The sequence below is a fragment of the Apis laboriosa genome, unplaced genomic scaffold (genome assembly GCF_014066325.1).
Source record: "Apis laboriosa isolate Shangri-la unplaced genomic scaffold, ASM1406632v1 scaffold1_cov151, whole genome shotgun sequence".
Lineage (NCBI taxonomy): Eukaryota > Metazoa > Arthropoda > Insecta > Hymenoptera > Apidae > Apis > Apis laboriosa.
In genome coordinates, this window is record NW_025222279.1 from 1,826,115 (window position 1) to 1,853,635 (window position 27,521).

General features: G+C 44.3%; 1 protein-coding gene across 1 annotated transcript; it reads left to right on the forward strand.

Annotated features, from left to right (window-relative positions):
• The first annotated feature begins 5,761 nt into the window (after positions 1-5,761).
• Positions 5,762-26,916, forward strand: LOC122712216 (MDS1 and EVI1 complex locus protein EVI1-A-like). The gene is made up of 2 exons (XM_043931663.1): positions 5,762-6,830; positions 23,973-26,916. The coding sequence occupies exon 2, from the start codon at positions 24,026-24,028 to the stop codon at positions 25,397-25,399; it is 1,374 nt and encodes a 457-aa protein (XP_043787598.1). The 5' UTR covers positions 5,762-6,830; positions 23,973-24,025; the 3' UTR covers positions 25,400-26,916.
• The last annotated feature ends 605 nt before the right edge of the window (positions 26,917-27,521 follow it).

The window sequence follows — 27,521 nt, forward strand, 5'->3', positions numbered from 1 at the left end:
CCATCAGTTACGATTAAAAGGGAATTTTCGAAAAATTGTTTGTCGTGGAACGACGACGACGACGACTCTTTCTTCTTTTTTTTTTTTTCAATTATTTTTATTTAATTGAATTTTGAATTAATAATTAATATATTTCAAAATAGTATCGCGAGATAGGAAGATGTAAAAATCGAAAGAATAATAGAATAAATATGAAAAACTATAACGAGACTTTTTCTTCTTCTTCTTCTTCCTCTTCTTCTTCTTCTTCTTCTTCGAGAAGAGAAGAGAAAAATATATATATTCGCGCTTGTATCGACGTTTCCAATCTCGAGTCATAAAGACGTCTGCCGAGAAACGGGCGGAGGATGATAAAAAGTGTTGGCGGACGTAACGACCGAGCGATTCATTTTTCTTTCAGCCCGGCTCGAGATCGCTATCGGTGATGTTTTCGACCGAAACCCAGCACCGGTGGGGCGCGTGCGAGCAAGGATACGCAACATAGTGGACGGCAGTTCGTTTCGCTGACAGCTACGCGCTCATATATTACGCGCATCCGTATGCACTTGGCTCGATTCCATAACTAACAGCTCCTCCCACTGAAAATGTAACTGTTTCACCGGCCAATCGAGCGAGTTACGCTAATCGTTTTACCCCTTCCGTTATGCGTCCATTACGTTATTGCGCGTCTCATCGCGAATGCGACGATCTTGCAATCGAGAAAAGATCAGAGATCAAACCTGGGACTCTACTTTCCGAAAAATTCGTACTTTTTTCAACTCGAAACGAATCAAGCTTTTATCCTGATATTATATGCTAGATGATATCGTATTTTATGTAATTGGAGAAAATTGGACGGGAAAGCCGTACCGATTCTATCGATCTACGAAATATAATCGTCGAATGGCGATCGATTTCTTCGCACGGTAGAATTTCGTTTGTGTAAAGTTGACAGGGGACAAATAGTTCGTGTGACTGGATAGATTAACTGATTTTTCGTTCAAATAACCGGAATTTAGATTCAGATAACTGGATTCAATCGTAAATCTTATTTTTTGGATTATTTTGTACGTTATCTATCTACTCTGTTTCATTCGTAGCAGACTTTCATAATAATCGGAGTGAAACGTGGGATTAGTTGCGGTGTTCGATCAAAATAATATTTCGTTCATCTTTGAAATATCATCGAAATTTTTAAACGCGAGATGCATGAAATAATGTCCCTTCTCTCAGAAAAACTGAGAGAGAGAGCCACCCAAAGAAGACAGGTTCAACCTGATTTTCTCCCACGGATTTCGGCTAACCACCACCTCGAAGCGACATTACAGATTCTAATGAAACTCGAGCGGGGTCAGTTGGTAATTGGGTCGGCAAGGTGGCGAACAATCGAAGAGGAATCGCGAAATATCCTATTGGCAATCGTTCGATATCGTAACGGCTCGATCTGATGGCGCGATGCGTCCGAGATCCTCTTTTATGGCCTATTCTCGAATCCCGCCCGCAGTGTTATTGCGCTTTCCGCGCCACCTTGCGCCAACTCTCGCTCTAAATCTTCCTTTAACGGCGTCGTTGGTCAACCGCCCCGATTCCCGACCCCGGGGCTGTGCACGAAACCACTCGAACGTTTTCGATGGATCCCTGGCGATCGTTGCGAAAATATCGAAACCACGGATCGGCGAAAAATATTGGTTCGTCAGGCGATGAAATGAAAAATCGTAAAGGTGATCGAGGTGTGCTCGTCTCTGAATTGTGATCGAGTTGTAAGGATTTCTTTGCGAAATTTTGTTCCTCCTTTTGTTTTCGAGAAAGGGAAATTGGATTTACCTGCATACTTTGTCGATTCGATGCCCTTATCCAATAACAACCCCTCCGTTCATCTTGAGAGATCTTCGTTGGTTTTATAATTTAAACTTTTTATTTTAACAATTCTTCTTACTTTATAACCGATATAAGTTTAACATTTATAGTTTTAAGAGATGAAAATTGTTGCTTTTGAAATGAAGATGATCCAGTTGGTGTTCCCTGGAAGACGTCGATGATGTCCTCTCATCGAATGTCGTCATCGAATGCCTAACGATCCCTTCGTTTCTCCTTAATTTCACCGTCCATCGTGGGTCGGCTCGCAGTTCGCGTCATTCCCCGCCGATATTCGCGCGCGCGTAGGCGCCTAATTACGGGTTTCTCACCGAGTGTGTCGCCTCGATCCCGCGGGAAGTGTCATCGTACAGAATAGAATGCGAGAGGGAAGAATCCGTTGCGACGCGGCCGCGAATTCCGACCTACCTATTGTCAGCCTGAAATATCAGGCGATCGACGACACCATCTTTTGATCGACACCAACTCGCGCCAATTTATTGCGCCCTTCATTGTGTATCCGCGATGACAGCTCGCGATAATGAGCTTACGCCTCGTACATCTTACGACAATCTTTATCGACCGCTCTTGGTCTCGATAATTCGAGTGGTAAATTTTCAATTCGTTCCGAAAGATTTATTTATTTATTTATTTCTCCGAAACTCTCACTCCGCCAATTCAAATTCTCGAAATTATCTTTCTTCTGTGTCAACACTTGTGCCAATTATCTCTTCAATTCTTTGTAATTTAAAATCGTTAAAAATATTTCTTAAAATTTTCAGAATCTCTTTTTAACTGTCGAAGAAAATTTCTAAGATCGGTGGAAGAAAGAGATACCGTTGGACGAAGGAAAGGTGAGGCAAAAAAAAAAAAGTCGTGAACACCGGATAAGCGCAGGGAGAGAAGGTTGTTGGAGGAGAGTGGCTCTCGTTTCTCTCTCTCTCTCTCTCTCTCTCTCTCTCTCTTTTTTCTTCTTCATTTCTTTTAATCTGGCCGTAACGTTCTGACCAGGTAACTGTGTCAGGACTGCTGTGCCCGAGATCACCGACGGCGGTGATCGTTGCGCAACAAGGCGGAGAGCGAGCAGATCCACGAGGATCCGATGATCTAAGGTCTCGAGGCGTGTATACACGTACACTGCCTCCTCGATTTACTCGGCGTGCTTAGTTTCTCGGGCGTCTCGGGCAACCTAAAGCTAAGAAGCTAACCAGAGATTGACCCAGAAAGCCAGAACTTGGATAAAGTTTCCGCCAAATATGGCGGCGCAAGGATGAGTAATTTGCGCGATGCAACGGTCGTCGGGCCGCCTTGCAGCTTCGCTAATTAAAAAAAAAAAAAAAAAAGAAACGGTGCCGACAAATATGTAATTAAATAAATTTGCACCGATAATAGGAATGGGAGGTTCGATCGAGACCGTTGGATTCTTCAGGTCCAACGACTTGGTAAAAAAAATTCCGCAAGTCTTAATTCCCCGGATCGTTACGGACTTCCTCGCTACGCGTCTACGTGGTATAAAGATTAAGAGACACTGGGGTTTGGCAGTGGAGAGAGGAAAAAAACTGGATGAGAGAAAAATATATATATATATATAAAACCAGTATTCTTATGACTCCGGTTCGTGTAATTTTCGGTGTAATTTTCGGTGTAATTTTCTGGATAATGCGAAATAAAATATCGCGCAAAATTGAAACGATGTAATCAACGATTTCGTTGGATTGAAATTCGCTCCGCTTTCTCCGAAAAGAAAGAGATCCGAGATGACAATCGATCGGCGAGGATCTCGACCAAGCCCGTCCGGTTGGTTCCGCTCGGAGACGAGTCGAAAGGAGAAGCGGTCGGATCCGATCCGTAGTAGGGGAGGGGGATCCCGCGTGAACGAAACCGTAACGAGCTGGCCCGGTCCTAGGACAACCGGCTCGTCATCGCGAGGAACCGGCCCGATGGTGGGGCGGTCGGTACAGTTACTGAGGCGAATTAGCGAATAGCCCGAGAAACGGACGAAACGGGAGTCAATCTGACGAACAATTTGACGAAGTTTCTTCCAGTTCTCTCCAGAAGGAAGAGGGATAAGAGGAGGGAGAAAAGATGGAAGAACGTTGACGCACTATCGAGACGATTATTATTAGAGAAAAGAAAAAAGTAAAATAAAAAAAATAAAGAAAAAGCAATTAGTCCGTGTAATTAAATTGCAAAGACGCAACGATGACACGCGATTAATCGTGCATAATCGATGAATATGCACGACGAGACACGTAAATGCATTTCGTCGATCGAACGAAATCGAAATCAGGGGGGTGAAGAATTTTGAATCTCCGTGCTTTTCATCCGGGAAACCGAGTGAACAAGATCGCCTTATCGCTGGATCGTAAAGAAGGGGAGGTGGGGGAGGGGAGGGAAAAAACGAGGGACTAATGATCCACGAAGAGCGATCTCGGTGGGACGTCGGTACAGTTACAAAGGTGAATTAGCTGGCCGAGAGAGAGGTTACACCGCGATTAACGACAGAGAGGAGATAGTTACACCCGGCTCCTCTCAACTTCTTTCTCTCTTTCTCCTCTCTCCTCGTGTACACGAGCTCGCGTCTCGGTGGGAGGATTCCGGTGTGTCCACCTGGTAGGAGTGGTGCACCGATGCACACGCTACGTCTACCTAGAGTACCGTCCTCCGTCTCACTCGCGATAATCCCTTCGAGCGGCACGGATCCGAGGAGAGAGGGGAACAGAGAGAGAGAGAGAGAGAAAGAGAGAGCGTGTTGGCGAGGAAGCCGCCAGTAGAGGAAACCGGCGGTGGAGATCGAGGAGCGTTAGAAGAAGGAGAGGCGGTGGCGGTGCGGCAAAAGGAAGGAACGATCGACGACGGAGAGAAAGAGGGAGAGAAAGAGAGGGAGATCGGGAGAGCGAGAAAAGAAGGGGGTGGGAGAGGGCAGGTCGCGTGCCGGCGTGGTGCTGCTGCTGCTGCTGCTGCTGCTGCTACTCTCCTTGGCTGAAAGAGAGGAGAGCACTTACCTTCTCTCACGGTTAAACACGCAGGGGGAGCTCCTTGCCACGCTATCCTTTACGCGCACACCTTTTCCTACCTGGAGCGCGCACCACGGATCCATCCACGATCCACCCAGACTACCCGCAACAACCCGACACAGGCGAACCGTCCACCGTGTGTGTTCCTCGTGCTTCACCTACCTACCTACCTACCTACTTACCAACCTACCCGCCGCCAACCTACGGCTTCGCTCTCCCCGCCCAATCCACCACGGCTCGCCGTTCTCCTCTTTGTGTGCGTGCGCTCTCCTCGCGATCTCGTCCACCGTCTCGCTTCCACCGCCTGCCCCCCTCTCGCTCCATCCCACCGACTTGGTCTACTTTCCTCTCTCTCTCTCTCTCTTCCTTCCACCGCTTCTTTTTCCTCCCCCTGGCACCGTGTCTCGCCCGTGTCTCTCCGCTCGCCACTCCGATCGCTCGCGACCACGCCGCGCTCGCTCGCTCGCTCGCTCGCTCTCTGCCCTCCTCTCCTCCAACTCGCGCCACGCAGCTTTACTCGCCGATATATACCCGTGTTGAATATACTCTCGGCTTACTCACCACCGTACACACAGCCTCCTCCTCCTCCTCCTCCTCCTTCTCCTCCTCCTCCTCCTCCTCCCGCTCCTCCGCCTTCTCCTCCCGAGAATCGTCTCGTCTCGCCGCGCGCCACGCCAAGCCACGGCTCTCCCCGTCACCCGCCACGCCGGAGCGCCACGGCTCGCAGCGAGCCGCGTCTCACGAATCTCCTCCGAGAGCGCTCGCTGATATTCCGCTTCGTCCACGAGGCGATCCGACAGGGGGGAGGGAGGGGGGATATCACACGCCTCGAGAGAGGACCTGGACAAGGAGCACCAAACGATCGCCGGACGGTGCTGAGCAACGTGGTTTCGCTCCTTCCGTTTCTCCGATCGCTCACCGACCGAGGGACCCCGGTCGCAGTCAGGACTCGGCTGTCCTGTCGACACCACATCCACCACGCGATCCGCACGCGTACGATCGAACGGAACGAGAACGCGCGGGACACAGGACCCATCCTCGCCGTTATCAGGATAACATAAGGACGAACGACAGCATCGTACGAGAGGCGCGAAGATCGATAATACGAGATCGTCTGAACGGGTGACAACAACGGGCGACGAGATCTCCCTCTCTCTCTCTTTCTCTCTCTCTCTTTCTCTCTCTCTCTCTCTCTCTCTCTCTAGTCAACGAAGAAGGATAATTGTGAGATATCGTTTGATTTGATCGATGATCACCGCGCTGGCAACCGCGGTATCGTTGTACGATCGGTGACCGGTTGAAAGGATTTGGAAGGAATCCGCGCCGAAAAACGTGGGCCGCGTGACGCGCGGCGAAAGAGAGCGAGGGAAGGTGTCTGTCGGTCGAACACCACGTGGTCGCCGCCGCCACGAGGCACGGCCTCTTGCAACAGGGAATCGTTTCCGATTCGTCGTCGCGGAGGCTCGCGAGCATCGTGTTTCCAAGATGTTCGATCGGACGTTACGATCTGGATACTTGTAGATATCTCATCGGTTGAAGAATCAAGAGGAAGAAGAAGAAGAAGAAGAAGAAGAAGTGCTCTGAGAGTGCGGGGATTAGTGTGCCGTTGTTGAAAAACCAGGTGTGCCTTCTCTCTTTCTATATATATATATATACATATATATACCGTTTCCCCTCTTCGTTTTCTTCCATCTTCTTCTTCTTCTGTTCCTCCCTTCGACCGACCGAATATCTTCTCTTTTCTCTCCCGTGGGTGAACGCGTCGAACTGTTTACATGCATCGTGGAACGCGGAAAAGAGTTTGACGGAAAAAAAAAAAAAAAAAGAAAAGAAGAAAGGAAAGAAAAGAAAAAGGAAAGGATAAGGAGAAAGGGGAAAAAGAAGAATCGGGGACAGGTGGAAAAGTGAGAAAAATTGGAGTTGAACCGGAAGTGCAGCCAGCTACCCTATCGGCTTCAAGGTCATGGAATGACGCATAAGGTAAATCTATTTGTCTTCCTTCGACTTCGTTCTTCGGGTTCCGTTGCAAAGGGTTCACCTGCCGCCTTTTGAATATTTATGAAGCCCGCCCTTTGAATCGAAGAGAGCAGAGATTGAAATTGATCGAGATATCTCTACCTTCGTCCTCTCATGCGGTCGATCAAACTTCGATCCGTACTCCTGCGATCTTTCCATCATTCGTTTTTTTTTTTTTTGGAGGGAATTATTTTAACGTTTGAATTCGGATCGTTTCGAGATAAGTAGCACTTAAGGGCAGTCGACGAAATCTTGGTTCGTACTCCTGAGATTTTCCTGGCAATCGTTTCAAAGGGTATCCTTTGATCTAGATATTTTTAATCTTAATAGGAAATCGAATTTAACGAATGTCCTTTCGTCGAAGACAGATTTCGATACGAAATCTTTTTAATTCGTCAGTTTCGTTCTTCTACGAACCGAGATCCTCTCAACTTTGATGAACAAAATTTTATTCGTGAAAATGAAAATATCTCGACGATACATTTAAATCTTAAATGCAAATATAATACAAAATCTAAAGATGAACGGGTACCAACACTTTCCAAATTATTGAAAATCCCTATTTGACAACAATTGACAACGAATCATCGTCGAAGAGTCGAATTAAAATTTCAAAGTTCAATACCCTCGCGACATTCTTCACGTTCCTTCTTTATCCTCTCCTAAGACGATACATCTTTCCAAGTTCGAATGCGAAATCCTGGTTAACGACTGGGGCCTGCCACGACGAATTAAATCAAATCCCTCTCACAAAGTGTAGAATTTATGCCCGAGTGGAATCACGGACGGAAGAAATCGGTCCATCTCTCACCGGGATGGGCGGATAAAAAAGAGAGGGAGGAGGAGGAGTAACGAATGGGTCCATAGATCGTTTTCCGTAACGCACCAGCGGCGACGAGCAGTTTCACCTCGGCGTGGAGGAGGAGGAGGAGGAGGAGGAGGAGGGCACCTCGCGGCCGTCTAATTCGCTTGGAACCAGTTTCGAAGTCGCGCTTGCGATCCGCGCTTGAAAAGCGAGCGTCGCCCACGCTCGTCCTTATATCACCGAACGGTTCGTTCTGCCGCTCAACGGAGGAGACACGACCGAGGAAACCTATGCTCCTCGCCGCGATCCACGCCGTTTCCTCGTTCATAAATTTACGCGGCGTAGGACTGGGCTGCGCCCATTCCAAGGATCCCCAAGATAACCTCCGCGCAAGGTGATCGCTCGATTTACGCGAAAATTTCTGGAATTTATCCGTGCTGGATATCGGTCGATTATTTATGGGCTGACTCGGATAGATTCGGAACCTTTTCGAAATGGATTCATAGACTTCGAAGAAACTTGGAAGGTTTTCCGAGGTTTCTTGAAACGATTGTTTTATTTTGTTTTATTTTGCTGACGAATTTTTTGTTTTTCTTTTTCGAGGAATATTTCTTGAAATCTGGAATGATTGTTTTATTTCTTTCTTTTTATTTTTTAGGCAAGTGTTCGTTTTATCGTGTTATCGTTTTTTTTTGTTGGAATGTTTGAATAATGTCTGAAATTTGGAGTAATTATTTTTATTAGTTTTCTTTGTAGGGATGTATCTAGAAATCAAATTGTTTACATGGAAACTTCGAGTCGTAAAAATATCAGAGAGGTATCAATTTCGAAGTCATAAAATTCTAATAATGTGTTTACTAATTATTAGAGGAAGCTACTATTATCATTACGATTTATGCAATACTATTATAGCATTTTGCGTCGGTAAATGTTAAACAAGTTTTCTGCGAATATTCAATATCAATTATTAAAACTTACATAACATTTAATCTGCGATAGAAAATTTAGAGATTAAGTATTGCTAAGATAATGTTATAAACAACTGTCGAAATAATTATCTCTCGTCTGATTATATATTATCGTAATTATTTATGCACTTATTCAAAGAAATTAGAAATATATTCTTTAGCTGTTAATTGCATCGAAATTAACAACTGCCGCATAATAATAAATTTTCCGGTTCATTAATGAAACGATCTGTTAATTTATTGTTCATTACCCGATGAATCTCGCTTCCTCGTATACTTTATCTTGTATCATAAGCGAATGTTTATAAGAATTGATCCATCCGTAACAGGAGCAACACTTTAAACAACGCAATTATCCATAATAAAATTTATACGATGTCGCGTTCGTTAGGAATCATATTATCTCACGATCCATTAACGAAAGAAACATACCAATCCGTGATATTAGAATTAATTCTGTATCGATTCTTTTCTCTTCTCAACAATTTTTTTTTCTCAACATCTTTTCTTTCAAAAATTAACCACCCTATTATAAATCATTTTTCCATTGTATCCATTCCCTTCACCATTTCACCAACGTAGCGCGCAAGCACTTATTCATTTCCCTTCGTCATTCATTGGGAAAAGAAATCATCCGTTCGAACGAGATTATCGAGCGTTCGTAATCCCAACGACGAACGACGCGAAAATTGAACCAACCCGATCGAAACAGGCCATCACCCGCGATCCAAGATTCTCATGACGGTGCAGGAATACTCTACGTTATAAATCTCCTCCGAGTCCGCTCGTCAGTCCGTTTCTTAACGATTCAATGATTAAATGCCACGAATTCCCCGAACCGAGATACATTATTCATAGAGAAAGAGGCCGCCGCTTCGATAGCGCACGCAGGCCACTTACGGTTCCGCGGTGTGCAGCAACGTTAACAGTTAATTGATAACAGGTAAAGCCAGCGGCGAGGCGCCTCGATTTTTGTTGTAGGGGCCACGCCGATCGAAATAGACCGACAAGACCGTTAACGGTCGCGCGAAACCAATAGGATCTGCCTTCCTCCCCGCTCCCTCTCCCTCTCTCTCTCTCTCCCTCTCTTTTATTTTATTTCCTCTATTTTTTCGACCGGTTCCACGGATCGATCCCTCAGCGCCATTAGCGATTCCTCGCGGGCCGCGTCTCCTCTATCTGCGTAATAATTCAAGCGGCGACTGCACGACTTTTTTTCCCGCGAGTAAGCCCCCGTTAATTTACATAGACGGTCGGTACAATTAACGCTCTGTAGATCGATAACGATGGGATCGGCGTGAAACGTGGCGGCGTGGAGCAGTATCGAGAAGCAAGGAGGTGTGACGGCGCGGTCGAGTTAGATTAGGTTAGGTTAGGTTAGGTTAGGTCCGGATGGATTTTCATCCGACGTATTTGGAGGGAATATAATTCCCCTTTGAGTAGATTTCTGTGTAAGAGTAGTAATGGGACGAAGCATGGGTCATATCGAGAATTCCACGGTTCGAAGATAAAACGCAATCGGGTCTTTTTTGCAAGAGGATTATTTGTAGGACTATTTGTAATTTTTTTGTAACGATAATTTCGATAATCTCGAATAGATAAGCAAATTCTATTAAATATATATATATATAGGTTACTGTGAATAAAGCATATAAATTTTATGCTATTTTTATCGAAAACACATTTCGAAATATCTTAGTCGATTTGATTCGGCGAGTATACAATATTGAACTTGATCCCATCGCTACACTCCGCCAGTTGAACCAAATACATTCCATTCGCATTGTTTCGAAGCAAGATAAATTCCCGCGACTCGTTTCTCCGTGCATCCAACTATCTCTTGTAAACGAAATATTACAAGCATTGAGAATCTTTTGAATCTTCTCGATGCGTAACGACATCAATTTTATCACCGCTTAAAGAGATAATAGATGATGATGACGACGACGATGATGATAAATAACACGCGAATTACGGGAAGGAAAGGAAAAAGTCATCAACAAACGTGTCGGTGTCAATTGTGGAGCAAAGTTGGAATAGTCGCTTCCTCCTTTTTTTTCTTTTTTTTCTTTTTTTCCTCGATTGCCCAACGATCGCGACGCGTAAACGTGTACCGACGTTTATTTGAATACGGCCACTATTACGAGAATAGAAAGCACGACAATCATGAGAGTCTCCCAGAGGTTCGAACAATGTCCTCGTCAGAGCGAGATCCTCGGCTCTGGACTGGCGCAAACGGCAATAAAACGGTTCCTGAACGACAATACCCCGTCCCCGCGGAACGGTGTCTCCCTGGCCGCTATGTCATCGTGTTACGTTAATAATATCCGTTATCTCGGAAATTGTCACGAAACCTCTCCTCCCAAAACATCTGTTTTACTAATTATCAAAACGTAACGTTTGATACTGTACGCATCTGCAATCTAATAGAACGAAGTTTTTTCTTTTTTTTTCAACTCTACCTCTTTTCGTGATACTCGAATAATTTGTCATCCCCTACGAGTAATTTCTGATTTTGAAAAATAAAAAATTGACAAATTTGTCAAGTGAAATGTTTTAATTCCTGCCGTATGCTAATTATTGAATCATAGATTCATCTAATTATGAATTAATCACGGTATTCAAAATGGCTTCCAAGAAACTTCTTTCGATATCTTAATATTTATATCAATCAGTGTTTTATAAGATCATTGATCAAAGTTAAAAGCTTAACTATACATCTGGAGATTCCTATAAATCGTATTAAATTAAATAAGCGCTAAAAATTATCTCTTAAAAAGTATCCCATCAACTCTCTCCCCGAAAGTATATTACCAAAAGATAGAAAGATGGAGTTAATAACACCACGTATAGAAATATCAGATCCATCGCGTAATTTTCCAATTCCGCTCATAAAGAAAAATCGAGAGATTGAGTACAACCAGTTCAAACGCTTGTAAAATTAAAAACACGAAATGGAGGCGACAGAGAATCGCATTTAACGAGAATTTATTTCGTTCCTTCTCTCTTCCTCTCCGTACACGGTTGTAAATGTAAATTCGACCCGGTACGGTGAGAGAGAGAGAGAGAGAGAGAGAGAGAGAGAGAGAGAGAGAGAGAGAGAGGAAGATAGAGGGATGCTCGGTGGCGTAAAGCTGGCATGCGTGGGCACGCGCACCGACCTCGTCTATTTATACACACGCGCGTACACGCACACACAATGGACACCTCGCTGCTTTCAAATTAAATTCGAGCAGTACCGCAATGCCATTGTTAAGCTCATTGCCGTCGCGGTGCGATCCCACCTATCGTAGACGAGCGAACGCCCACTTTCGTCATCCGGGAAAAATCCAGTCGCCTCTTAAAGCGATCCCTCCATTCCTCGTCAACGTCCTCTTCTTTTCAATCCTTTGTCGTCTAAACGAGAATACTCGTTTTTCCAATAAGCTTTTTCGCTTATTTTATGACCGATTTCTTGAATCGATACGTACGTGGTTGTTCGGGGATATGATGAGGATAAGATAAGAAAATAATTTTTACAATAATTTGTATTAAGATTTGTGTGATCGTAGAACCTTATTGATTTGGATAATTTTAGAAAATTTCACTTGACGCTTATTTAAAAAAACACTTCCATTATGTTAATTCTCGTGCAATATGAAGGGATAAAGAGACGTATATGAAGATGTGTATGGAAAGATAGATACGAAGAATCCGTCAATCTCGTGCAGATCGGGCGAGGGAGGGGGAAGCGAGAAAAATTCGTAAAAACTTTTTAATGTGGGAACAAACTGTACGAAAGATCGAAAGATCGTTCGAGAGATCGTACGTGATGCTTTCTTTTACGATGCATTCGTCAAACACTCATAGGATGAGCGCGCGATTTTTGGATTTATTCGTCGAAGCGAAACGAGCATCCACCAGCAGATGGAAGCAGCAGATAAAGCGGAAGAACTCGACCTCGCTTCACCCTCCTCCGAATCACGGCGCGAACGGGCTGATTTCGAAAGGGAAATCGGTCGGTCGAACGTGGAAACGAACCCGATCGAGCGCATCGAGATCCCCGTCCTTGCTCGTCTCGCTTGCTAAAGACGATCTCGAGGTGACTTGGAATCGTTCGAGGCTTGAAAAAAGTTGGGAAAAAATCGTGACGATCAATCCCACGCGTAAAAGCCTGCCGAAAGAGTCGAAATTTAAAAAAAGTTAAACCTCCGCCCATACATAATTAATTACGCGGCTCGATATGAAGCGAGGAACGGCCGTTAAACCGGCCCCGTATTAATTACATTACGCGGACCCGATTTCACCTCGAGGCTCTTAACGAGCCCGCGCCGTAAATTACTTCGTTCGTCCCGAATCTGGTATATTGCACATCGATCCCTTCCAACATTCTTCCCGAGACGAGATAACGTCGCGTGATAAAAGGCGAGGTGGTTTGATTTAATGCTTGGCGGGAATTTTGATAAATCCGTTAATTAAATGCCATTAGGCCGATTTTGGACGAATATCACGTATTTTCGATTGCTCGATTTCGATTTCAGGGTTGTTTGCAGAAATGGATGAAACGGATCGGGGGGGTAGAAATGTCTGCGTCTACGGATGAGATCGGAATATAGCGCGTTTGTCGGTTGTCCTCGCGCATTCCGGGACGACCTCTTTCCAAGTCTCCACGATCCAAAGATTATCCGTCGATTCGATCGAGTCGCCTTTCCTTCTCTTTTGTTCCTTCCTCGTTGTTGTCCGCGACCGCCGATACAGCAGCTCTCTGCCCAATTTGGTCCGTTCGATTAATCATGCACGGATAACCATGTTCGGATAGTAAGGATGACTAGAAGAAACGGGGCAACCTCCTAAGAGCGGTTATGGTCCAGCGTACCTTGACTCTAGGACGGACTATGAATCGGCCGCGTCCTTTCCGTGACTATCGATGGGATCAAGTTCATTGTGTTTCACTTGGGAATAACGAGTATAAATCGCGGCTTCGTTAAACGGTGAATTTTCGTTTCGACGCAAGGAGAGTTTTTATAGCGGCGAATCAAGATGAAACAAGCGATTCGAAAATTGCGGGAAGTCGCCGTTTTTGTACAATCTTTTTTTCCCCTCTCGAGACACGGAAGTTGTTTCGATTNCAAGGAGAGTTTTTATAGCGGCGAATCAAGATGAAACAAGCGATTCGAAAATTGCGGAAAGTCGCCGTTTTTGTACAATCTTTTTTTCCCCTCTCGAGACACGGAAGTTGTTTCGATTCTTTTTTTTTTTTTTCAAACAAAGGCTGGTTACTTATCTCGATATTAGACGATTCTCTCTCCATCTACGTTCAAGATCCATTGAAAGCCACTTCTTCGCAATTGTTTGGATTCGCAGCTGTTTTCGATCAACGCACGTGCATCAATTTATTCTCGATGAACGAAGGTTGAGCGTGAACCACGATGTCTTCTCTCACGACCACTCGCGACGTGACTCATTAAGTTTTTTCAAAGGATTTACGAGGTTTTCAAAGTTTTCGAGAAAACTTTTAAAATGATTCTCTCCTCCTCGAATTTCATCGATCCTTAATTTACGGTCATTCGGCAAATGATCGGCTACCGTTGGCCTTGAAAGGCCGTGCTACCATTTTCGGTAAAAGAATAGGGTAGATTTTTCATAACCGATCATTTCGTAGGATCGCGTGCCCCATTAAGGTATCCCAAACTTCTTAGAATTCTGAAACCGTGAAACAACCTAAGTCTAACGCGTCTGACCTCCAATAAAAATCTGTTTTAAGCCGCTCATTCAGCCGCTCTGAATCGCAGAATCGGGCGAATTTAAGAGGCCTCGTCTCGTCACGATTTTTCCTCCTTTTCTTCCCTCGTTAATTTAAAAAACTTCTCCACGCTTCGAAACGATTTCCACGAAACGAGTAAAAAAATCGCGCGTTACGACACTCGCAGCCGAGTGTAAGTGTACCAAGAAGAACCACGGAACGATAAAACATCGGAGCCGCTTCGTGGAAACTTGGCAATCCTCTCGAACCCGGCCCAAATAGCCAAACCGAAATGTATACAACGATCGGCCACCAAATCAGGAATAGATTTTCATAGAATTTCCCTCCTCTTCTTCGATTCTCTCTCATCCTCCCTCCCTCCCCCTCTTTCGGTTCAACGCGTTTTTCGACACCCTTTCTCCTCGTCCCTCTCCTCCTTCGTTCACCTCCTCCGATCGTTATCCCGTCCATCCCTCGCGTTTCTACGTCGCTTCTCGATCGTCGTTCCTCATGAAATATTCACGCGCCACGGAACGAAATGATCGTTTGTTAGTCAACCATCCCTCCCCTCCCTCGCGACCCCCTTTCTCCCGGCCCATCCGTTTCCTCCTCCCTGCCACCGTCTCTTTCTCTCCGCTTCTCCCTCCCTCCCTCTCTCCCTCCCTCTCTCTCTCTCTCTCTCTCTCTCTCTCTCTCTTCTCATCACTCGACATTCCGCGTGACGGAAGGAAGTCGATCCCGCGCGATGAGACGAGACTTGGTGAAAAAAAAAAAGAGAGAAAAGAAAGGAGGATGGAACGAGGATCGAATCTGTTGAACGAATAGCGTATTAATATAACTCTTAATACGAGTCGAGGAAGGAATACCGTTTGAATTTGAGATCGATTGCGCAACAACAACGCTCGATTCGTATTCGTCGAAACTTTAATTACAAGTTCCGACAGTTTCTTGCTACACCGCATCTTGTTCGGATTACTATTGAAACTGTTCACTGATATCGGTCGTATTAATTAAAACTCACTTTCTAACGCGTCGAATTGAATTACAAGTTGGGTCGTTGATCTTCGACGGGCGTTCCTCAGCCACAGCTATTTTCTTTACAGTGAAGTGTCGTCGTGATAGTTTTCTCATTTGCCATAGATTTCGCTCCTTTTAAATCATTAATTCGTTTATTAGAGGGGAGGGGAGAAGATTCGATACAAAAATTTTAGGTATCTCGGCGAGAGATCGAAGTCGATTCGAAATCATTATGTAATCCGTTTTTTTTTTATGTAATACGTTTTGGTCACGGCCTCTTCCCTTATCCGTACCTTCTATCTCAAACTTGGAATTCTCTTTCTCCGTTTCTTTTTTTTTTTTTCTCTTCTTCTTTTTTCCTTTTATCGAATATGTGAATATTATCCAATGTCAACGAACTTTGTTTTCGTTGGATAGAAACACTCGCGTTTATACGAATAGATCGAGAATCTGTTCATATATCTTTATCCCCCATCGATAAAGTAAAACTATAGTTAAAACTATGTATGTAATCGATAACAACTTTCTTCGATCGGCTAATCATCGAACAGGTAGTCGTTCGCTGGGGGAAAAAAAAAAAAAGTAAACAGTGCGCTTGCCGGTACACTTTCGACGCGTAATTACAAAACCGACCACCAGGTGGAGCGATTGAGTACCAGGCCACGCATACTCGACATCTCGCCCATTAATAATACCTCGAAGAGGGAGTTTCTAATCCATTAGACACACTCGTGTCTAACAGCGTTATAATTTGATTGCTAATAAACGGTAACAGGGGGGGGAGAGGGGAGAAAAAAACAGGTCGAGTAGAGAGAGAGAGAGAAAAGTATCGATTTGATACCTCTCATTCTCGATATTTTGCAATCTCGGATATCCGCCAGAGGGCATTCTCGAATGGTTGGAACGATAAAAGAGAAGGATGACGATGATCTACTCGAATCGTTTGACGTCTTTGTTTCGAGGAACCCTTCCTCCTCCCTCCCGTCGTTTTGCCGCGCCTTTCTCTTCGTCGGCTCACTTCCCTGGAAACGCAACGCTTCGAACAATTTTCCGATAGCGGATCGAGAAGGGAGCCGCTTCTTTCGACACCTCTCGCCGCTTAAGCGTCGCCAGACTTTTGCGAAATCTTAGCTGCCTGTGAGGTTCGAGCTCCGTATGGTTGACACACGCAATAATCTTGTTGACACACATAGATTTTATATATATATATATGTGTGTGTGTGTGTGTGTGTATGTATGTATGTATTTAAATGTTAAAAATTATAAAAGAAGAAAAGATCATTTTTTCGATTCGAAGACGTTCGTTGGAAAAAGATTCGTTATCAACAAATTTTAATTATAATTGTTATTGAAGATTTTGAAGCCTTTTTGAAGCCAAGTCACTTCCTTCTTTCCCTTCCTCGCGTGCCTCTTCTGCGCTTGGTTATCGTGCAATTTGCAGACAAATGGTTTACTGTTACCAGATGGGGTCTAAACGCGTTGCATGTGTATCTGTGAGAAAAATTCTCAGCCGGGCATTGTCAAGCCCTCGATCTAACGTCTATAAATGGCATAATCTTCTTCCGCTGGGAGGGGAAGGAGCTGGAAATATTTGTCTAACTTCGAACAATTAGCGTTTTGCTCCTCGAAACGGGAGAACCTCCGCGAGAAAGTGACTAAGATACTTTTCCCTACAGCAATAAATTATCTTAAAATTTTTGCTCGTTCACCTTCCATTTCTTCTTTCTGTTATATGCTCATGACTGAATATTTTATTACTTTACAGCAATTAATAATTAATCGATTATAATCGAGCAATATTATCTTTCATCTCACGATCCTTCTCTCTTTTCCACTTATTTTTGTCAAGTGCTTTGGACTTTCTTTTTTCGCATAACTTCGCCATCGGTTTTTGTCTCTGTTTCCATTACGTTGAATCAACGGAATAACGCGGAATTCGCGGCAGCGCGGATCCCGGTGAGAGTGCAAGGCGAAATTCCAAAGGCGCGGCGATAGTTTAGATTTAACGAGGAAACGTCCGCGATCGTTGACCATTTATCTGAGCCACGGAGAAAACTACCGAATCGTTATCTTCCATCGAAAATTTCCATCGAAATATCTTCGCCAATCGATTGGATCCATCCAGTTTCCACCAAGTGAAAAATAATCGCGAGGAGGAACGGCGATCATCGATTAATTTATCTATCTATCGCGTTACTTAAGAGGTCGTTAATCCTTGTTCCTTGAACGCCTCGAATTCGTACACATTCGTAGTCGTAGCTTCCTAGTTAAGAGAGCTTGCTCCTCTAACTATCTTGCGAGATTTAGTTTCACTCGATCGCCGGTTAAGTTGGTCGAACAAATTAAGCCGAATAAGAAGCGAGAGAAATTGTGCGGGATCCATTTGCCACGTTCCTTTTCGTAAAGATCTATTATTTCTAAATGGCAAGGAAAGTAGAACTGGACCTTTAACTTAAAATTTCTTTAACAATTTAACAATTTAACACAGGGAGCAAAAACAATTCCGTCCAATACTTTTGGAGGAGAATAATTAACCTCGGTGGGATCTTGCACGAATAATTATTCAATTGATCGAAAGGGAAACCGTGGAAAACTTAGCATGGAATAATTGTCACGTAGAATTCCGTAGATTACCAACGAGGCATCATAAATAAGCAAAATGTGAAAATTCTTTGAAAATATGAAAACTTGAATTCAAGCATCCGTTGCTTATCATAGAGAGAAACGATGATCTATCTTATATACGCCATCTATACGATTACAACTTTCCTCTAAATGTTCTCTATCTATCTACGAAACGGTTACATCTCTGATTCCCTTTGCTTTCTACAACGGGTTCCACGCACGATTTAAATACGAGTTCAGCGGATTTTATATCAATGTAGACTCATTGAAATGTAGATTCGAAAGTGTTTGAAATTCAACAACGCGAAGCCCGTCATTTAGCCGAGAAGGGGAGGAAGGAGGAGGAAGAGGAGGAGGAATCACGGATGATACGTTGCTTCCTTGGAAGCGGGATTGCAGTCATCGCCTGACGGCATTGTCTCCCTCCTCGATCCTAATGGGCGAATACCTATTAGGGTCAGAATCGTTTGTAGCGGAAACCGGGCAACAGACTCCTTTAAGCCCATTCATCGCGATCCGAATGGAGAGAAACCGATAAGGCTTAAGCGTGGCGCGGTTATGGAAACGTTTCCAAAGAAGTGGAACAATAAAAAGTCGAATCGAATCACTTCTCCTTTCGTTCTTTTTTTTTTTTCTCTCTCTCTCTCTCTCTCCAATCGCAAGAAGTCCATCCGGATGGAAGCTCGAGCGTGTTTCGCAATGGCGTGTGTTTCACTTCGTGTTCACATCAATTCGAACAACATTTTTTAACAATTTATTAGAAGATATATTCCAAGGAAACGAGGGATCGCCAAGCGGAAAAATTGAATCGAAGCGATAGAGGAGACTGGAATCTAATAGATTGAGAGACGAATAAAAGATAATTTTAATTTTAAGCGAGTCTACTCGTCCATTTCGATCGAGATGAAAATAAGAAAAACCGCATTCGCCAGAACACGCGCTGTACGATAATAAATAAGTAGAAGAGGGCCAGACACGTCTAATCAGGAACGGACAGTTTCTACTGCGGATACCACTTTCTAGAGGCATGGGCCAATTTACTCGTAAATTAATCGTGACTATTTAACCCGAACAACTTTTCATCCTTCCATCAATTTAAGCTCTCGACCAACTCAAGGTTGCAGAGAATGGAAAAGAGACTCTCTCGAAGACATTTCTAAAAATCTCAAGTTTATTCGGAAACGGATTCAAAATTTCCGCAAGAGCAAGAGTTTGTTGAAATGATCGATACAATTTTGATACTTGGATAATTGGATCGTTTACATAACGATTAACGTAATCATCCGTCGATTTATGATGCAAATCCTCTGGGTTGCGCAACGGAACGACGGAGGATTGAAAAAAAAAAGAAAGAAAAAAAAAAAAGAAGAGGAAAAAAGGTCGATACACCGAAAGAGAACTTTGTTCGAAAGCCTCGAAACGAAACGCAACATTGTCGTCCTCCTTTCCCTTTGTTTCACTTCACCGAAACCCGGCTACGACACAAGGGGCATGGCTGGCAAGGTTGCTAACCACCGAGGAACGCGTGGGCGAGATCGAGCCGACATCGAGGGAACAACTTCGAAGCTTTTATGTCGTCGAGGCGAAATCATAAATAATACTCGCCGGATTATCGGCGTTGCACGCGCTGCGTCGTACCCGACCAACGTACGACGAAATGTTGTCGACAAATTAATTCTGCCAGCGCGGACGGCGCAAGCGCCACGAAACGCGAAGCTCGATGAATAATGAACGGTGTTGGTTGTCAGACCGAATGAAAGTAACATTGAAAACGATTAAGCAGCGAGGAAACCGAACTCCGCTCGCTCTTATGTATATCGTTTTACCACCTTTCACCGCACCTTCTCTTCTCCTTTATCCTCTCCTTATCTCCCTTCGAAACAAAATTTTCGAACAATCTTTCGTTTAAATTCTCCTCAAACCATCCCTCTTCCCTGCATTCCATTACTAATTTTACAAAATTCAATCGACAATCGACAACGACAGATTCGAGAGAATTTAAAACTACGAGAAAGAGAAAAAAGAACGTGATAAAATTCTCTCTAAGGAAAGTAATCCAGTCTCATCGCTTCAATTTAAAAAATACGAATACTTAATTCCATAAAATTAAGACGATCCAGAATCCTCCGTGATTAATGTTTTTTTCAATTTCTCGAACGAGACGCGGCCACTCCCGATCCACGGCCGAGGACAATTAACGAAGGGTTTCGAAGCGAAATTTTCCCGCGATTTCTCGATCGAGGTTTTTATCGTCACTTTCGATCGGCGCCGAGAGAGCGAGCGTGTCGTACGCGCCGCACAGATTTCACGACGGAGGTAATTACAACGTTACAGGGGCAACGACGTTCTTTCGACGTCGGGGCAATTAACGCCCCGATGACAGGAGCGAGATCCAAGAAGAGGATCCATCGTCCGGCCGAAAATTGCACGCTGGATACCTGTCGATACACACGTCGACCCCCCTTCCCCCAAAAATTTCCGGTATGAATTTAAGTATCCCGGGGGTACTTTATCTCTGGCGGTGCTTAAAGGAAGGGACCAGGCGCCGTAATTAAATGCCGGCACCTCTTGGCCTCGTTATCGGCAGAGACGATCGATGGCCTCGTACCAAGGAGACGCACCTTTGGAAGGACACCGAGGATCGACGGGGATTTTTCTTCTTCTTGTTATCCCCTGCTCTTCACCATGCCCTCTCGTCCACTTCTCTCTTTCGACTGGAACAGGGAACGTTCCGAGGATCAAGATCGTGCGAAATTTCGAAAAAGGCTTGAGGAGGAGCTTGAGAAAAAAAAAAAAAAGGGTATCCTCGAAGGGAGGACTTTGCAAAGCGAAGGAGGATTAATTATATGAAACACTTATTTTTCTCTCTTTAGCTTCCTTTCGACTCGAACGAATGGTGGAAGGTAAAGTGGATCGAGATCGAGGAAAACGCGAAGAGAAAAAGAAGAAATACGGTAACGAAATGAGAGGAGAAGGAAGAATCTTCTTGTTCTTCTTCTTTTTCGCTTCTTCCGCCTCGAAGAAGACAGAAAATTAAGATCAAGAAAATCAAAAGTTAGAATGACGTTTCTTCGTAAAGAAAGAGACAAAGTATCTTTATTCTTTCTCGACTAAAAAGAAGTTGAAACAAGAGATTCGTTGCAAGAACGATCCATTCTTGTGGAGAGAAACAAAGAAAAACTTGAAAAACTATCCTCTAAAGGAAACTCTGCAAATTAGCAAAAAAAAAAAAAAAAAGAAAGAATTAATTATATAAGGCATCGAGAAACGCGCAGCACTTGTCAAAACACGTGCGGCAATTAATCGCGGAAAGAAATAAGAAATAAAAATGGCTCGTCGAATTTGAATGCCCCGCGACAGTACACCACCAGTTCATTCTTTTTTCCCCTCTCTGCTTCGACGACTTGCTGTTTCTTCTTCGACCCAAAAGAAAGAAAAAAGAGGAGACTTGCGTCACACAAAAAGAAACGATTGAAATCTTCCCTGGTGCCTGACAACCCGGCCAGGGACGTGGTCCGTTCGGGTAACAAGTGGCGATCGGTTATACGCGTTCCACAAACGGTATTTACCACGCCGCAGGGACGCATTCGACTCTCCAAGATGTCCAGATAGAACGACCGACGCGGATCAATTAAATTAATTAACGACTTCGTTTACACGTCTCTTCGATTCTACTCGTGGAAAAATAACGAAATAAGAAAATCTCGACTCCTTCCTACGGACATGTTCATAATTACCACACACTCAAAATATTAAAATATATCAAATGAAATTTTCGGAATATCTCGAACACGAGATTGAGCGAGACAGTTCGCGCTCAAATAAAAGAAAAGAAAAGAAAGAAAAAGTATTAAAAATCGAATCGAAATTTCCTTTCGAGAAAGAATATACCTGGACGACTGAGAGAGGAACGCGGGACACGATGAATGCGGCCCTGGAGGCGCACTTATGGTACACGTAGGTGAATGTCGGGAGAGAAATCATACCGGCAAGGACGACAGCGAGGGGAGAGGGTGACCGGGGGAAAAGAGGGACACCACCACGCCCGACTCATCCCGACTTTCTAGAAACCGAAAACTGGATCGTGGCATGTGGATGTCGAGAGTACCGAGAGCTTGATTCACGTAACAGATGTCAGTCTTTAAGGATCGTGGATCGTGCCCCGCCTTTTCTTATTCTTCTTCTTATTTCGAGCGGCGTTCCACGTAGCCGGCTACCGTCTCCCGAGGACATTACTCACCTCACAGAAGTCGGTCTTCTTCTCCCCCGCCGCCAACGGGAGAAACTCCACCATTCGGTGGAGATGAACCGCTGCCTCCTCGCAGCGAGGAGGAGGAAACGAAATTCCGAGAGAAGGAACAAAACGTCCCGAAACGGAGTTAAGTTACAGGAAATCTTGGAAGGGAGCTCGAACTCGAAACTCGTCCTCTCGATTCCATCTTCCACTAGAGTCGTTAAACCAACAACGAGCCCGTCGTCAAACTATTCGAATTAACGACCGAGAGCCTCGTAAAACCAGCGCCATTAAGATCTTGTGTTATCTTAAGATCTTATTGTTGGTTACGTGTGCCTCTGTGGATAGTCGTTGCATTGACAGAAGTTAAAGCCAACAGTATCCATACATATATACAACAATTGTACGCACATAGTATAGAATTTGCACTTATCGATGTACCATTTATCTGATAAAAAAAAACAGCTGTGATATTAATTATTTGCGAAAATAATTCAGATACGTACTAACGAATACGTACCATGGATATGGCGAACGATCGCGGTGTAGATCGGCCTTTACGTAGAAAAATCTCTTTCTCCTGTCTCCGGATGGGAAGAAGGGAAAGTACGAAATGTAAATCAGGCTTAATCAACGACATCTAGACGAATGACACGTTACCTGTGTATATATATATATATCGATTCCGTGTTCGATGCGAGAAGGAGAGGAGAGAACGGCCAGCGGCCATCTTTTATTGTTGGAATTCAGAATTGGCGGCTTTCTCGCTGTAATTCCGGTAATAAAGGCTAGGAGTGTTATTAAAGAAGCTCGAGGAGAGGAGAACCGTTTTCCCGGCGAGGAATTTATCTCGTTTTTTGCACGCGACGATAGGTCTTAACGGACGAAAACCGTTCGGCCGTTCTGGATCATCGGTCGCAACGGTGTTCCTTCCAGTGTTTCTACGCACTTTCGATTCCAACCGGACGCTCCTCCGGTCCCTCGTCACGTTCCACGCACGCACACACACGCACACGCACGCGCACACATACATACACTCGTAATTAACGCTTTTCACTATTGTCGGTCGCGAGCTTTTTGCTCCTGCCGCTTTTACGCTTAGAGCATTACGGGTTCTTGCACCGAGGAATGGCAACTCCTCCCCACCAATCACGTTCCTCCGTCCCTCCAACCCTGTCACGAGTTGATTTCTCTTTCGTTGGAACTGTACGACCGACCAGCTGAGGATTAGGTTCTTCGGTAACTGGATCGACTTGCGGGAAACGACACCGGCTGTGAAAGGAGTTCTTGAATTAGCGAGACGTTCCTCCATAGGGAAACTCGATTTCCCGTTAATATTATATAAATCGCTTAATCCTATTGAGAAATCCTTCATCGCGTTCGACTTTGATCGTTACTATTGTTATTACCATCGTCATCACCATTGAAAACATCAAAATTTTTAATGTAACATATCTACGTTCGAACAAACCTTCTATCTGGCATTGAAATCACCGCTCGCGTATCATCGCTCGTGCGAGCGTTTGAGTCTCCAATCCGATGTCAACAACGTTTCGTTAAATTCTTCCGACCTTTCTCTCAACAATTAATAATATATTACGATCTAATAATAATAATAATAATAATAATAATAATAATAATAATACACGTTCGAAAGTATAATTGACGAACGATCAAACTCGTGTTCGATGGAAAAAAAAAAAAAAAAAAAAAACTTGTCGATGGAATTTTTCAGATCATCCGGAGCGACGAGCAGGAGCAAAGCCGAGGGTGATAGAAGCGGGTGTGATGAGCGGATATCTCGGTAACATCCCCCTGCCCCCAACATTGTTGCACGACCCGAAGTATCCTCCAGCCATGCGGGAGAAAGACTCGAGTCCGAGAAAAATGCCGGGCCACATAAGCCCGAAGCAAGCTAGCATCTATCCTCTGAGCGTCCGTGTCCCCGATGTGGAAGAATTGCCTTACGACCTGAGCCACGGCCACGGCCGAGGCCTGTCAAGCCCCACCAACCAGCAACAGCACAGGCAGCAACAGCCTCACATGAGCCCAGCCGCGAGGCCGCCCCAATCTCACCACCAGGAGGATCTCGACTGCGAGCCGTTGGATCTCCGCGTCGATCACAAGAAGGAAAGATTAACGGACGAGAATCAGAACGAGATCGAGGTTCTGAATCAGAACAGTTTAGGGGGAGGCCTGCCGTATCACACGGTATTATTTCCCCAACATCACACCGTCCACCCGTTGGTCCTCGAGGCCATGTACCGGTCCCATCATCACGGCTCGTCGGTTCCCGACCTGCCCAAGATCCAGGTGCGAGCTCTGCCCACCATGGTACCGTTACCGCCCAACAGATTCTCTTCCACCGCGTCCTCCGCGTCCTCCGTTTCCTCCCAGGCCGCGGCGAGGGTCCCCAGCCCCTCCCCGGGCGGGCAGCAGCATCAACCGCCCCAACAACAAAGTCACTCGAGTCAGCAGCAGCAGCACCAGCACCACCAGCACCACCAGCAACAAGCGTCCGCTATTCCGCCGTATTCAATCAGCGTGCAGGCAGGCCTGAAGCCGAAGGACAGATACTCGTGCAAGTTCTGCGGTAAAGTGTTCCCCAGATCGGCCAATCTGACGCGGCACCTGAGGACTCACACGGGCGAGCAACCGTACAAGTGCAAGTACTGCGAGAGGAGCTTCAGCATCTCGAGCAACTTGCAACGTCACGTGAGGAATATTCATAACAAGGAGAAACCGTTCAAGTGCCCGTTGTGCGAACGGTGTTTCGGGCAACAGACCAATTTGGACAGACACTTGAAGAAGCACGACGCCGACGGGCCAACGATACTCGACGAGGTCAGATCGAGGTATCACGGACAGTTGCCGAGAGCGGACGAATCTTACTTCGAGGAGATTCGCAGCTTCATGGGGAAGATCACCTCCCAGAGACAGGGGATACCTTATTTCCCTGGATTGTTGGGGCACGGTGGGGACGAGTTCAGGAACGACAAGCAACAGCTCCAGTTGGAGGAGAAAAGAGGCGACTCTTCCTACTTCAGCGACAGGGATAATCTGAGCTCGAGGTCGAGCAGCACCGCGAGCAGACCCGAGAGCGTCCAAGAGGAGCAACGGGAAGTTAATTCCCCTCCCCTGTCACCTGGAAACAACACTTGAGTCAGGGAATCGTGATCGTACGTTCGATGAACGATTTTCGTCGGGTACGGTTAAGTGGAGAGATCGATGCGCTTCTTCTTCGAGAAGTTTTTTTATGGACCTATTTCTTCTTCTTTTCTTTTTCTTTTTTTTTCTCTTTTTTTTTTTTTTTTTGTGAGAAGAGATAGATCGAATTTTCCCTCGCAAAGATAAAACGTAAATCTTATGAATTTGTTTTTTTTTTTTTCTGCATCGAATGAATTTCGAATTTTCCCCCGAATTCGTTTCACATTCCCAATGAAATAATTTCGATATCTCGTGGTATTCGAGTTCTTCGATCTTTAGTCGAAAGAGGTGCCTTAAAAAAAATGTGCCTAAAATGTTCGAAGTATTTGCAATGCAAAGTTTACTGTTACGATTAAACGAAGTTAGATGGCAAGCAGATATTTTAATATTGTTATACGTCAGCGTGCGTTTTGATTAATTAGGTATGTAAATGAATTTTTTATTATAAAAACAAAATGCCGTTTGATCTTTTTTTTTTATAATAAATTCAATAATGTCACGATCTATAAATAAAAGTAATACTTCTTTGAATAGAAAATTAATTTATATGCCTAATAAAACGCGTGAAACCGTCGTTGTTCGTAAATTAATCGTCGAAGGTATTAATTTATCCAATTAATTCGGATAAAATTATACACGATTCTTTAAAGTTAAAGTTACTCTCGTTCCCATCTTCGTAATTCGAAGATTAATTTATCGAACGTTTGTGATAACAAAAGACACGGAACATTAACGATTATTAGCGCGAATTGTCAAATTGAAAATATTTTTATCGTCTTTATCTCTTTTCTCGTCAAGCCGTTAAAAAAAGAAAAAAAATAAAGAACAAAGCAAAAGAAAGAATCGTTTCATCATCGTCATCTTATTGGATCGTTCCGATTGAAGCGGAAGATCGTTTCGTCAAGGAAGCAAAATCGTCGAGGAGGAAAGAAGGAAAAAAAAAAAAAAAAAATAGCAGGAGAAAAGTCCAAATAAACGTCCAAATAAATACGTTCCGGATGGAAAGGATAGCTGAAAACGACGCTTAGCGATTTTACGACCTAGAAAGTGAATGTCAACCACTCCATCGCCTCGATCCCGATCCACGATACCGATCGCCGATCCACTGACGGCAGACAATAAAATAGAAATCGATGGGCGGATCTGCGGGTTTGTTAATCGGCCGCCACGAAATCGTCCTCGGCCGGAAGGAAACTTTGCGACACGAGCCATTAAATTCATCATTTGAGCAAGTCCGCGATGAAATATCTTCTTAGTAGCTTCGAAGAAATAGTTTCCGCGAGGCAAGTGATTATTAGAAAAACCAATTATCTTGGAATTCGATATTAAAAATTCGGTATTGGTAATTCGATACATGTGAAAAATTCAATATCGATGCGAAACCTAAAATTAGAAAATAACTCTAAAGAATTGGAGAATCACAAAATCAAAATAAAAAAAAACTTGGAAAAATTAAAAAATTAGAAATCCAAAGGTTGAAAAATCGAATATCCACGATTGGAAAGTAGCGATAAAAATCGAAGAAATCTAGAAATCAAAAATTGCAAAATCAAATATCGAAAAGTAAGAGAATTGAAAAAATTCGATTAAAAAATTTTATTAATCCTAAGAAATCGAGAAACTCGATCGTTCAAAGAACGAATCTCGCGTCGGGTATAGCATCGAACGCGGTGGGAAAGCACGCAGGAAAAGCGGTTTCCTGTTGCGGACGATTACCAGAAAGATCCGGATGAAACACGGATAAAGATGCTCATGATCTCGCACAATCCCTCTCGTTTCCTTTGGATGATCGTTGAAAACTATTCCCCCCGGGGCGAAACGATTCGATCGATCGATCGCCTTCCGCTCGTGGCCACGCGAGAATTCGCCACTTTCTAATCGGCGCGAGTGCGGTACGGGTGGCGCTTCGACCTTGGGAGTAAGCGGCTTCGATTAATTACGATCCGATTTAGATCGGCACGACGAAAGGAAACACGGCGAACTATCGTTCAGATGCTTGTTAAATTGGCACCATTGGATTACGTGGACGATTCGTAATCGGTTACCCAGAGACCCATCTCGGATGGAAAGTTGGATT